Source organism: Heterodontus francisci, chromosome 43, assembly GCF_036365525.1.
Source record: "Heterodontus francisci isolate sHetFra1 chromosome 43, sHetFra1.hap1, whole genome shotgun sequence".
NCBI lineage: Eukaryota > Metazoa > Chordata > Chondrichthyes > Heterodontiformes > Heterodontidae > Heterodontus > Heterodontus francisci.
The window spans coordinates 30,875,261-30,887,272 of record NC_090413.1 but is presented as its reverse complement, the minus strand read 5'-3'; the positions used below and the strand labels follow the sequence as shown (position 1 = coordinate 30,887,272).

Genomic DNA, 12,012 nt, shown 5'->3' with positions numbered 1-12,012 from the left:
TCATCCGCAAATTTACTAACCCACCCTTCTACACCCTCATCCATGGAGTTGACCACTCTATTGACCTGCGTTGCCACCTTCAGGGAACAATGGACCTGAACACCCAAGTCTGTCTGTACATCAATTTTCCCCAGGACTTTTCCATTTACTGTATAATTCACTCTTGAATTGGATCTTCCAAAATGCATCGCCTCGCATTTGCCCTGATTGAACTCCATCTGCCAATTTTCTGCCCAACTCTCCAATCTATTTATATTCTGCTGTATTCTCTGACAGTCCCCTTTACTATCTGCTACTCCACCAATCTTAGTGTCGTCTGCAAACTTGCTAATCAGACCACCTATACTTTCCTCCCCCCCACTCTCCCCCCCACTCCCCCCCTACCCTCACCCCCACTGCCCCCCCACCCTCACCCCCACTCCCCACCCCCCCCCACGCTCACCCCCACTCCCCACTCCCCACTCCCCCCTACCCTCACTACCCCCCCACCCCTCCCCCACTCTCTCCATTCAGTTTCACTGAGTGAGATATTGTTTTTCTCTCAGTATCTGTGGGATTCAGCACCTCGAGCGAGCAGGGAACAACCTGACTCTGTTTGACTCCCTTTACTTCTGCATCGTCACCTTCTCCACTGTTGGCTTCGGTGATGTAACACCCAGGATTTGGCCATCCCAGCTCTTGGTGGTCATCATGATCTGTGTGGCATTGATTGTGCTGCCCATTCAGGTGAGAGTCAAATGCTGGGCAATGGACAATTTGGATGGGGGGGTGGTGGGCACAACAACTCAGTGTCAGCAGGCCTTGAAGGGAGAGCAGGCCTCAGGGGAATCAGGCTCTGCAGTGGAGCAAGCTCCCCGGAGGACAAACCTCGCCCCACAGTGCAGGATGAAACAACGGTGAGAACATGGGTTTAATCATTGTAGTCATTAGGTGAGGCCAAGCCTGGGCTTTAAAAGTCTGTAGATTGTAAGAGTAAGAAAAAGCTGAGGGACTGAGGCCCTGGGAAGGAATGAGGACAAATTGAAAGTCAGCTTATCAGGAATAGAATGTTCTTGACAGTGTGACAGACCTTCACCCAGCTCGTCCTCTGAGATTTGTAACATTAAGTTTCAAGCTTAACAAGAGATGAGCTGGTTGTTAGAGCTGGTCCAATGGTCAAGTGAAGCACAAAGTGCAGCTGAATCCTTCATCCTCTCCTGTGCCTCATTTATTGCCTTTGGTGACATTATCTACAGATGTGAAGTCAGTTTCCACTTGTGCACTGATGCCACCTCACATCCCTCAGCCCCTCCGCTGCATCTATGTGAAGGGCCAACCTAGCCAGGCCCAGTGGTAATCTTAACTGATGTGTGCACATGTGCAGTTTCCAGCAGGTCTCGGGGGCTGGAACCCGGGCTGATATGTGTCACCCAGAAATGCTGCAGCCAATTAAAGCCTCTTGCCTCACCCTGACTGGGAATGGCTAAGTCAGCATACGCTAAGGGTGGAATGGGCTGTAGGCTTCAGTAGAACAGCACTTTACATTGTAATTATTTCTCGCATTTGTGTCATGATTTCTGATAGTGATTTAATAGTTTCTGCCTCTTTGTGAACATAAGATAATCTTTTTTTTGCTTTTTCCCCAGTTTGAGCAACTGGCATATCTGTGGATGGAGAGACAGAAATCTGGTGGCAATTATAGCCGGTACAGAGCACAGACAGAGAAACATGTGGTCTTGTGCGTTAGTTCGCTGAAAGTCGACCTTCTTATGGATTTTCTGAATGAATTCTATGCTCACCCAAGATTACAGGTCACCATTTGCACAACAGCACTTGTGTGTTCTTATAATTCATTGCTTAGTGCCCTTTCAAGTGGACAATGTGCATTCTCTGTAGGAGTCTGTCCTGTAAATCCTATAGGTTATATGGGTCAGTCCTGATGTGTGGGTGTCTGATTGTGGGAGCCTGGAGGGTGGGTGAGGGGGGGGATGTGGAAAGGGTCTGGGTGGGTGGAAATATTGATGACCTTGATATTCCTGAATTGTGGACACTGCAGTCACATAATGAAGTTTTGACCAGAGTTATGGCTCGAGGGAACTGGATGTGAGAGTCGAGGGACTTAGTGAAGTGACTGATGGTGTAAGCAGTTGCCTCTCCTGTGCGTCTGATGACAAGAGCTGCCCAATTACTCTGCCATGTGAATCTCTGTCACTCTGCATTGATGTATATTTTATTCTGACCCAAGGATTACTACGTTGTGATTTTGTGCCCCTCTGAAACGGATGTCCAGGTTCGGCGTGTGCTGCAAATCCCACTATGGTCGCAAAGAGTCATCTACCTGCACGGCTCTGCGCTGAAGGACCAGGATCTGATGAGGGCAAAGTTAGTCCTGGCTGTACATGATAATATAAACACAGCTAAACTGGTGATAAGCTGCCTGCTGATGTCAATTTATATTCAGCCCTGTTGCTCACCTGGAGATGTTATAATAACAGTATTATTTGAAATTGGAGGCCATGACTTCCTAAACTATTGGATAAAATTGTGCAAAGGGACCGCTGAATTCTGGTAATCCTGACTGTCATCATTCAGTGACGACTGACTGAAAGTGCAGACTCTGAGAGACAGGTTACATGCAGATAGGAAGAGAGAGCAGAGGGACAGATGCATTGCGATAGGGAAAGAATGAGGAAGGCAGAGAGGCACACACTGAGGCAGAAGTAAATAAAGATAGAGACACAAATGAATATAAAGATAGAACAAGGGGGACTCACTGAGGCAGATACACGTACACAGAGAGGGATACACGTACACAGAGAGGAATACACGTACACAGAGAGGGATACACGGACACAGAGAGGGATACACGGACACAGAGACTTTGACAAAAAGAGAGTGAGAAATGCACCCACTGAGACATGAAGAAATGTACACACTGAGGAACATTCAGTGAGAGAGACATGAAAACACACACATTGAGAGAGACAGACACATGTACAGATTCATAGAAACTTACATCACAGAGGAGGCCATTTGGTCCATTGAGCTGTGCCAGCTCTTCAAACAGCAGTCGTTCTTACTCTCTCATTCCTGTTTTGCTGTCCGGAAGCCTCAAGTATTTTGCCAACTCATTTCTAAAATTATTTATGGAATCAGTTTTCACCACCATGAACACAGGTGCACACACCCCCCCGACAAACCACACCCCCCTCCCCCCGACACAACCCCCTCCCCCCGACACAACCCCCTCCCCCCGACACAACCCCCTCCCCCCGACACAACCCCCTCCCCCCGACACAACCCCCTCCCCCCGACACAACCCCCTCTCCCCCGACACAACCCCCTCCCCCCGACACAACCCCCTCCCCCCGACACAACCCCCTCCCCCCCGACCACAACCCCCTCCCCCCGACACCCACCACCCCCCCCCCGGACACACACACACACCCCCGTCGATTGTTGGAAAAACCCATCTGGTTCACTAATGTCCTTCAGGGAAGGAAATCTGCTGTCCTTACCTGGTCTGGCCTACATGTGACTCCAGACCCACAGCAATGTGGTTAACCTTAAATGCCCTCTGAAATATGCCTAGCAAGACACTCAGTTCAAGGGCAATTAGGGAAAGGGAATAAATACTGGCCACCAATGCCCACATCCCATGAAAAATTTTTGTTTTAAAAAAGCAGACACACAAACACACAGTGAGAAGATCATCAAAAAATAAGACTGAGAAAGACAGAGAAACACAAAGCAATAGGGGATTGGACAGACACAAACAGTAATTTGATGTCAGCCATTTGTTTGCTGTGAAGTAACTTTTCTGATTTGATGTGATTGTTTCTAACATGTCATCCTGTTCCTTCCTCCATCTTTTAACTCGACCCCCTATGTTTCCCCTCATTGGCTGTCGAAGAATGGATGATGCAGAAGCTTGCTTTATTCTTAGTAACCGGTTTGAAGTGGACAGGATAGCTGCTGTACGTACCTCCGACTGTCTAAAACATTCTGTACAATCATCTACCTGTCTAGTACTTGGTGTCAAACATACGATCCGCAGGCTGGCTCTGACCCCACAGTCTCCCCCCTCAGAAGTGGACTGGTTATGGGAAAATTTTCCCAAGTGTCCCTCAAAACCCTGAGAGTGCAATTTGAAGTGTTTTAAAACTGCCCTATTGCAGGGCCTGGCTCCCCACTACCTCCCCCTGGGTCCCCCCCCCCCCCCCCCCACCCCAACTACCTCCCCCGGGTCTGTCCCCCCCACACAACTACATCCCCTTGGGTCCTCCCCCCCCCCCCCCCCCCCCACCCCCCCAACTACCTTTCCCTGCGTCCTGATCCCCTAACGCTACCTCCCCCTGGGTCCACCCCCCCCCCCCCCACAACTACATCCCCCGGGTCAGTCCCCCCCCCCCCCCCCACAACTACATCCCCTTGGGTCCTCACCCCCACCCCCCCCCCCCCACCCCCCAACTACCTTCCCCCTGCGTCCTGATCCCCTAACGCTAGCTCCCCCTGGGTCCTCTCCCCAAAAACACTCCTTCCACTCCCCCTACCCCCCCCCCCCCCCCACTATCTCCCCCTGGGTCCGCCCTCCTCTCCTCCCCCCCCCCAACCTCCCTCCCCCTGAGTCCCTCCCACTACCTCCCCCCCAACTACCTCCCCCGGCGTCCTGATCCCCCACCACTAGCTCCCCCTGGGTCCTCTCCCCAAACCCCCCCCCCCCCCACTACCTCCCTCTGGGTCCGTCCCAACTACCTCCCCCGGGTCCTTTTTTCCCCCCCCCCCCCCCCACAACAACTACATCCCCTTGGGTCCTCCCCCCCCCTCCTCCCCACCCCCCAACTACCTTCCCCTGTGTCCTGATCCCCTAATGCTAGCTCCCCCTGGGTCCTCTCCCCAAAAACACTCCTTCCACTCCCCCCTACCCCCCCCCCCCCACTATCTCCCCCTGGGTCCGCCCTCTCTCCTCCCCCCCCCCCCCCCCCCACAACCTCCCTCCCCCTGAGTCCCTCCCCCCCCCCAACTACCTCCCCCGGCGTCCTGATCCCCCACCACTAGCTCCCCCTGGGTCCTCTCCCCAAACCCCCCCTCCCCCCCACTACCTCCCTCTGGGTCCGTCCCCAACTACCTCCCCCGGGTCCTTTCCCCCCCCCCCCCCATAACAACTACATCCCCTTGGGTCCTCCCCCCCTCCCCCACCCCCCAACTACCTTCCCCTGTGTCCTGATCCCCTAACGCTAGCTCCCCCTGGGTCCTCTCCCCAAAAACACTCCTTCCACGCCCCCCCCCAACTACCTCCCCCCCGGGTCCTCCCCCCACTACCGTCCCCTGGGTACTTCTCCCCACTACCTCCCTCTGGGTCCTCCTCCCTCCCCCCCACCCCACTACCGCCCCCTGGGTCCTCCCCCCACTACCTCCCTCTGGGTCCTCCTCCCTCCCCCCCCACCCCACTACCGCCCCCTGGGTCATCCCCCCACTACCTCCCCATGTGTCCTCTCCCCACTACCTCCCCATGTGTCCTCTCTCTTCCCCCCCCCCCCCCCACCCATTAGCTCCCCCTGTGCCCTTCGCCCCACATCCTCCCCGCCCCCCCCCAACCACAAGGGCTAGCTGCAACCACAATGACAGCATCACCTTTACCTGCCCGCTGTCTGTTTCTGTTTTAACCATTGGAGTTTGAGCCCTGTCTCTCCCAATGCCCACCCCCCAGCTGTCACTTACTCTGTGTCCTGGGGCACTGTTAATCTGCAATGCTTTAGCTTAGATAAAAGGTTGTAAAAACTGACCATAAAAGGTGCAGCAGAAGTTAGTAAATTGGGCTCGAGCCAGAAAGAAGGCTCCATTAGTGAACAGTTCATGAGGCTGTTTTTGTGACTCAGCTGCATCTGGTAAAAGAAACCTGAGGTGAAAAGGGCGCGAGAGTAACAATGATGTTGTCGATAGTTTTCCCGATCCCATTAAATCAAACCCCAGCCACCAACCCCAACCTGTGTGTAACACTCTAATCCATGTTACCAACAACAACTTGCATTTATATAGCACATTTAATGTAGTAAAACATCCCAAGATGCTTCACAAGAGTGTATTCAAACAATGGGGAGGCAGTGGCGTCGTGGTATTGTCACTGGATTAATAACCCAGAGACCCAGGGTATTGCTCTGGGGACATGGGTTCGAATCCCACTATGACAGAAGGTGGAATTTGAATTCAATTAATAAATCTGGAATTAAAAGTTAGACCGTCGTGAGACAGGTTAGTTTTACCCTACTGAGGATGTGTTGTTGCAATAGTAATCCTGCTCAGTATGAGAGGAACCGCAGGTTCAGACAGTTGGTGTATGTGCTTGGCTGAGGAGCCAATGGTGCGAAGCTACCATCTGTGGGATTATGACTGAACGCCTCTAAGTCAGAATCCCCCCTAAACGTAACTTTGATCATTGTCGATTGTTGTAAAAAACCATCTGGTTCACTAATGTCCTTCAAGGAAGGAAATCTGCTGTCCTTACCTGGTCTGGCCTACATGTGTTCCAGACCCACAGTAATGTGGTTGACTCTTAAATGCCCTCTGAAATGGTCTAGCAAGCCACTCAGTTGAGTCTAACTGCTACGAAGTCAATAAAACAGAACGAAATCGGTGGACCACCCGACATCAACCTAGGCACTGGAAACAACAATGGCACACCCAGCCCTGTTGACCCCGCAAAGTCCTCCTTACTAACATATGGGGTTTGGAAGAGCTGTCCCAGACTAGTCAAGCAATAGCCTGACATACTCACGGAATCATACCTTACACTGCCATCACCATTCCCGGGTATGCCCTGTCCCACCGGCAAGATATACCCACCAGAGGCACAGTGGTATACAGTAGGGAGGGAGTTGCCCTGGGAGTCCTCAACATCGACTCCGGACCCCATGAAGTCTCATGGCATCAGGTCAAACATCGGCACCTCCTACTGATTTCCACCTACCGCCCTCCCTCAGCTGATGAGTCAGTACTCCTCTATGTTGAACACCACTTGGAGGAAGCACTGAGGGTGGCAAGGGCACAAAATGTACTCTGGGTGGGGGACTTCAATGTCCATCACCAAGAGTGGCTCATTAGCACCACTATTGACCGAGCTGGCCGAGTACTAAAGGACATAGCTGCTAGACTGGGTCTGTGGCAGGTGGTGAGGGAACCAACAAGAGGGAAAAACATACTTGAACTCATCCTCACCAATCTGCCTGTCGCAGATGGATCTGTCCATGACAGTATTGGTAGGAGTGACCACCGCACAGTCCTTGTGGAGACAAAGTCCTGCCCTCACATTGAGGATATCCTCCATCGTGTTGTGTGGCACGATCACCGTGCGAAATGGGATAGATTTCGAACAGATCTAGCAATGCAAAACTGGGCATCCAAAAGGCACTGTGAGCCATCAGCAGCAGCAGAATTGTACTCAACCACAATCTGTAACCTCATGGCCCGGCATATCCCCCACTCTACCATTACCATCAAGCCAGGAGACCAACCCTAGTTCAATGAAGAGTGCAGGAGGGCATGCCAGGAGCAGCACCAGGCATACCTCAAAAGTGTGAAAATAGATAAGTCCCCTGGGCCAGATGGGATTTATCCTAGGATTCTCTGGGAAGCTAGGGAGGAGATTGCAGAGCCTTTGTCCTTGATCTTTATGTCGTCATTGTCGACAGGAATAGTGCCGGAAGACTGGAGGATTGCAAATGTTGTCCCCTTGTTCAAGAAGGGGAGTAGAGACAGCCCTGGTAATTATAGACCTGTGAGCCTTACTTCGGTTGTGGGTAAAATGTTGGAAAAGGTTATAAGAGACAGGATTTATAATCATCTTGACAAGAATAAGTACATTAGAGATAGTCAGCACGGTTTTGTGACGGGTAGGTCGTGCCTCACAAACCTTATTGAGTTTTTCGAGAAGGTGACCAAACAGGTGGATGAGGGTAAAGCAGTGGATGTGGTGTATATGGATTTCAGTAAGGCGTTTGATAAGGTTCCCCACGGTAGGCTATTGCAGAAAATACGCAAGTATGGGGTTGAAGGTGATTTAGAGCTTTGGATCAGAAATTGGCTAGCTGAAAGAAGACAGAGGGTGGTGGTTGATGGCAAATGTTCATCCTGGAGTTTAGTTACTAGTGGTGTACCGCAAGGATCTGTTTTGGGGCCACTGCTGTTTGTCATTTTTATAAATGACCTGGAAGAGGGTGTAGAAGGGTGGGTTAGTAAATTTGCAGATGACACTAAGGTCGGTGGAGTTGTGGATAGTGCCGAAGGATGTTGTCGGGTACAGAGAGACATAGATAGGCTGCAGAGCTGGGCTGAGAGATGGCAAATGGAGTTTAATGCGGAAAAGTGTGAGGTGATTCACTTTGGAAGGAGTAACAGGAATGCAGAGTACTGGGCTAATGGGAGGATTCTTGGTACTGTAGATGAACAGAGAGATCTTGGTGTCCAGGTGCATAAATCCCTGAAGGTTGCTAACCAGGTTAATAGGGCTGTTAAGAAGGCATATGGTGTGTTAGCTTTTATTAGTAGGGGGGGTCGAGTTTCGGAGCCACGAGGTCATGCTGCAGCTGTACAAAACTCTGGTGAGACCGCACCTGGAGTATTGCGTGCAGTTCTGGTCACCGCATTAGAGGAAGGATGTGGAAGCTTTGGAAAGGGTGCAGAGGAGATTTACTAGGATGTTGCCTGGTATGGAGGGAAGGTCTTACGAGGAAAGGCTGAGGGACTTGAGGTTGTTTTCGTTGGAGAGAAGGAGGAGGAGAGGTGACTTAATAGAGACATATAAGATAATCAGAGGGTTAGATAGGGTGGATAGTGAGCGTCTTTTTCCTCGGATGGTGATGGCAAACACGAGGGGACATAGCTTCAAGTTGAGGGGTGATAGATATCGGACAGATGTCAGAGGTAGTTTCTTTACTCAGAGAGTAGTAAGGGCGTGGAACGTCCTGCCTGCAGCAGTAGTAGATTCGCCAACTTTAAGGGCATTTAAGTGGACATTGGATAGACACATGGATGAAAATGGAATAGTGTAGGTCAGATGGTTTCACAGGTCGGCGCAACATCGAGGGCCGAAGGGCCTGTACTGCGCTGTAATGTTCTATAATAAAAAAAAACCTGGTGAAGCTACAACACAGGACTATCTGCATGCCAAACTGTGGAAGCAGCATGCGATAGAACTAAGCGATCCCATAACCAACGGATCAGATCTAAGCTCTGCAGTCCTGCCACAACCAGCCATGAATAGTGGTAGACAATTAAACAACTAACTGGAGGAGGTGGTTCCACAAATATCCCCATCCTCAATGATGGGGGAGCCCAGTACATCAGTGCGAAAGATAAGGCTGAAGCATTTGCAACAATCTTCAGCCAGAAGTGCCGAGTTGATGATCCATCTCGGCCTCCTCCTGAAGTCCCCAGTATCACAGATGCCAGTCTTCAGCCAATTCGGTTCACTCTGCGTGATATCAGGAAACGACTGAAGGCACTGGATACTGCAAAGGCGATGGGCCCTGACAATGTTCCGACAATAGTACTGAAGACCTGTGCTCCAGAACTTGCCGCGCTCCTAGCCAAGCTGTTCCGGTACAGCTACAACACTGGCAATGTGGAAAATTGCCCATGTATGTCCTATACACAAAAGGCAGGACAAATCCAACCCGGCCAATTACCGCCCCATCAGTCTACTCTCAATCATCAGTAAAGTGATGGAAGGTGTCATCGGCAGTGCTATCAAGCGGCACTTACTTAGCAAAAAACCTGCTCTATGAAACTCAGTTTGGGTTCCGCCAGGGCCACTCAGCTCCTGACCTCATTACAGTCTTGGTTCAAACATGGGACAAAAGAGTTGAACACAAGAGGTGAGGTGAGAATGACTGCCCTTGACATCAAGGCAGCATTTGACCGAGTATGGCATCAAGGAGTCCTAGCAAAACTGGAGTCAATGGGAATCAAGGAAAACTCTCCACTGGTTGGAGTGATACCTAGTGCAAAGGAAGATGGTTGTGGTTGTTGGAAGTCAATCATCTAAGCTCCCGGACATCACTGCAGGAGTTCCTCAGGGTAGTGTCCGAGGCCCAACCATCTTCAGCTGCTTCATCAATGACCTTCCTTCAATCATAAGGTCAGAAGTGGGGATGTTCGCTGATGATTGCACAATGTTCAGCACCATTCGTGACCCCTAAGATACTGAAGCAGTCCGTGTAGAAATGCAACAAGACCTGGACGATATCCAGGCTTGGGCTGATAAGTGGCAAGTAACATTCGCACCACACAAGTGCCAGGAATGACCATCTCCAACAAGAGAGAATCTAACCATCTCCCCTTGACATTTAATGGCATTACCATCGCTGAATCCCCCACTATCAACATCCTAGGGGCTACCATTGACCAGAAACTGAACTGGAGTAGTCATATAAAGCCCTTGGCTACAAGAGCAGGTCAGAGGCTAGGAATCCTGGGGTGAGTAACTCACCTCCTGACTCCCCAAAGCCTGTCCACCATCTACAAGGCACAAGTCAGGAGTGTGATGGAATACTCTCCACTTGTCTGGATGGGTGCAGCTCCAACAACACCCAAAAAGCTCAACACCATCCAGGACAAAGCAGCCCGCTTGATTGGCACCTCATCCACAAACACTCACTCCCTCCACCACCGACACACAGTGGCACAAGTGTGTACCATCTGCAAGATACACTGCAGCAATGCACCAAGGCTCCTTAGACAGCACCTTCCAAACCCGCGACCTCTACCTACTAAAGGACAAGGGCAGCAAATACATGGGAACACCACCACCTGCAAGTTCCCCTCCAAGTCACACACCATCCTGACTTGGAACTATATCGCCGTTCCTTCACTGTCGCTGGGTCAAAATCCTGGAACTCCCTTCCTAACAGCACTGTGGGTGTACCTACCTCACATGGACTGTAGCAGTTTAAGAAGGCAGCTCACCACCACCTTCTCAAGGGCAATTAGGGATGTGCAATAAATGCTGGCCTAGCCAGCAACGCCTACATCCCATGAATGAATTCAAAGAAAATCGACACTGAACCACATAAGGAGATATTAGGACAGGTGAGCAAAAGCTTGGTCAAAGAGGTAGGTTTTAAGGAATGTATGTAACATTCCAGCCTGTGTTTGAATCTCTGTGTGACCCTCTGGAAAATGCTCAGCCAGTGTGTAATCTTGTGTGTTACATTCTCCAGGCTGTGTGTTATCTGTAACATACTTGAATCCATGTGTTATCCTGTGTGTAACATATTCTTGTACATGTGCTGTCCTTCCCTGTTATACCATGTCCTGACCTGTCCGGTATGGTACTGATCTGTAGAAATCCAGTTCTGTGGGTGAGCCGAGGCAGAAAATTGGCTTCAATTGCCTTCTGCATCCTGGAGGGAAATTCAGCTGAGGTTCCTGTCTCTGCTCACTGCCCTGTACCTGATACTGGAATGTAGTGTGGATGTACAGAAAAGACAGGATCACACTGGCACATATTGGCTAGATTCACAAAGGAAAGACTCCTGGGCCACTGCAGCCGAGAGTATTTGACCCCCATGGAGGTCACATCTTCAATGGGGGATGAACTCAACAAACAGCAATTCTTCCCTGTCTCAGATCTAATGGGGAGAATCAATCCAGATCATTGCAAAATAATTCCTGAACCACTTGTTTTCTTTCAGGATCATCAGACTATCCTGCGTGCCTGGGCTGTGAAGGACTTTGCCCCCAACTGTCCTCTCTATGTTCAGATTCTGAAACCAGAAAACAAATTCCATGTGAAATTTGCAGGTACATCCCGTATAACAGGGGCTGGGTACAGGAACATTCCGTATAACAGAGGTTTTGTGAAGGGGAGGTCGTGTCTCACTAATTTGATTGAGTTTTTTGAGGAAGTGACAAAGATGATTGATGAAGGAAGGGCAGTGGATGTTATCTATATGGACTTCAGTAAAGCCTTTGACAAGGTCCCTCATGGCAGACTGGTACAAAAGGTGAAGTCACATGGGATCAGAGGTGAGCTGG

General features: G+C 50.5%; 1 protein-coding gene across 1 annotated transcript in view; it reads left to right on the top strand.

Moving 5' to 3' along the window:
• LOC137355658 (potassium channel subfamily T member 2-like) overlaps nt 1-12,012 on the top strand; it is a 121,357-nt gene that overhangs the window by 90,353 nt on the left and 18,992 nt on the right. The window contains exons 7-11 of the mRNA XM_068021031.1: nt 546-726; nt 1,626-1,790; nt 2,225-2,361; nt 3,893-3,956; nt 11,670-11,778. Coding sequence (XP_067877132.1) covers nt 546-726; nt 1,626-1,790; nt 2,225-2,361; nt 3,893-3,956; nt 11,670-11,778 — 656 coding nt within the window. The remainder of the gene's footprint in view (nt 1-545; nt 727-1,625; nt 1,791-2,224; nt 2,362-3,892; nt 3,957-11,669; nt 11,779-12,012) is intronic.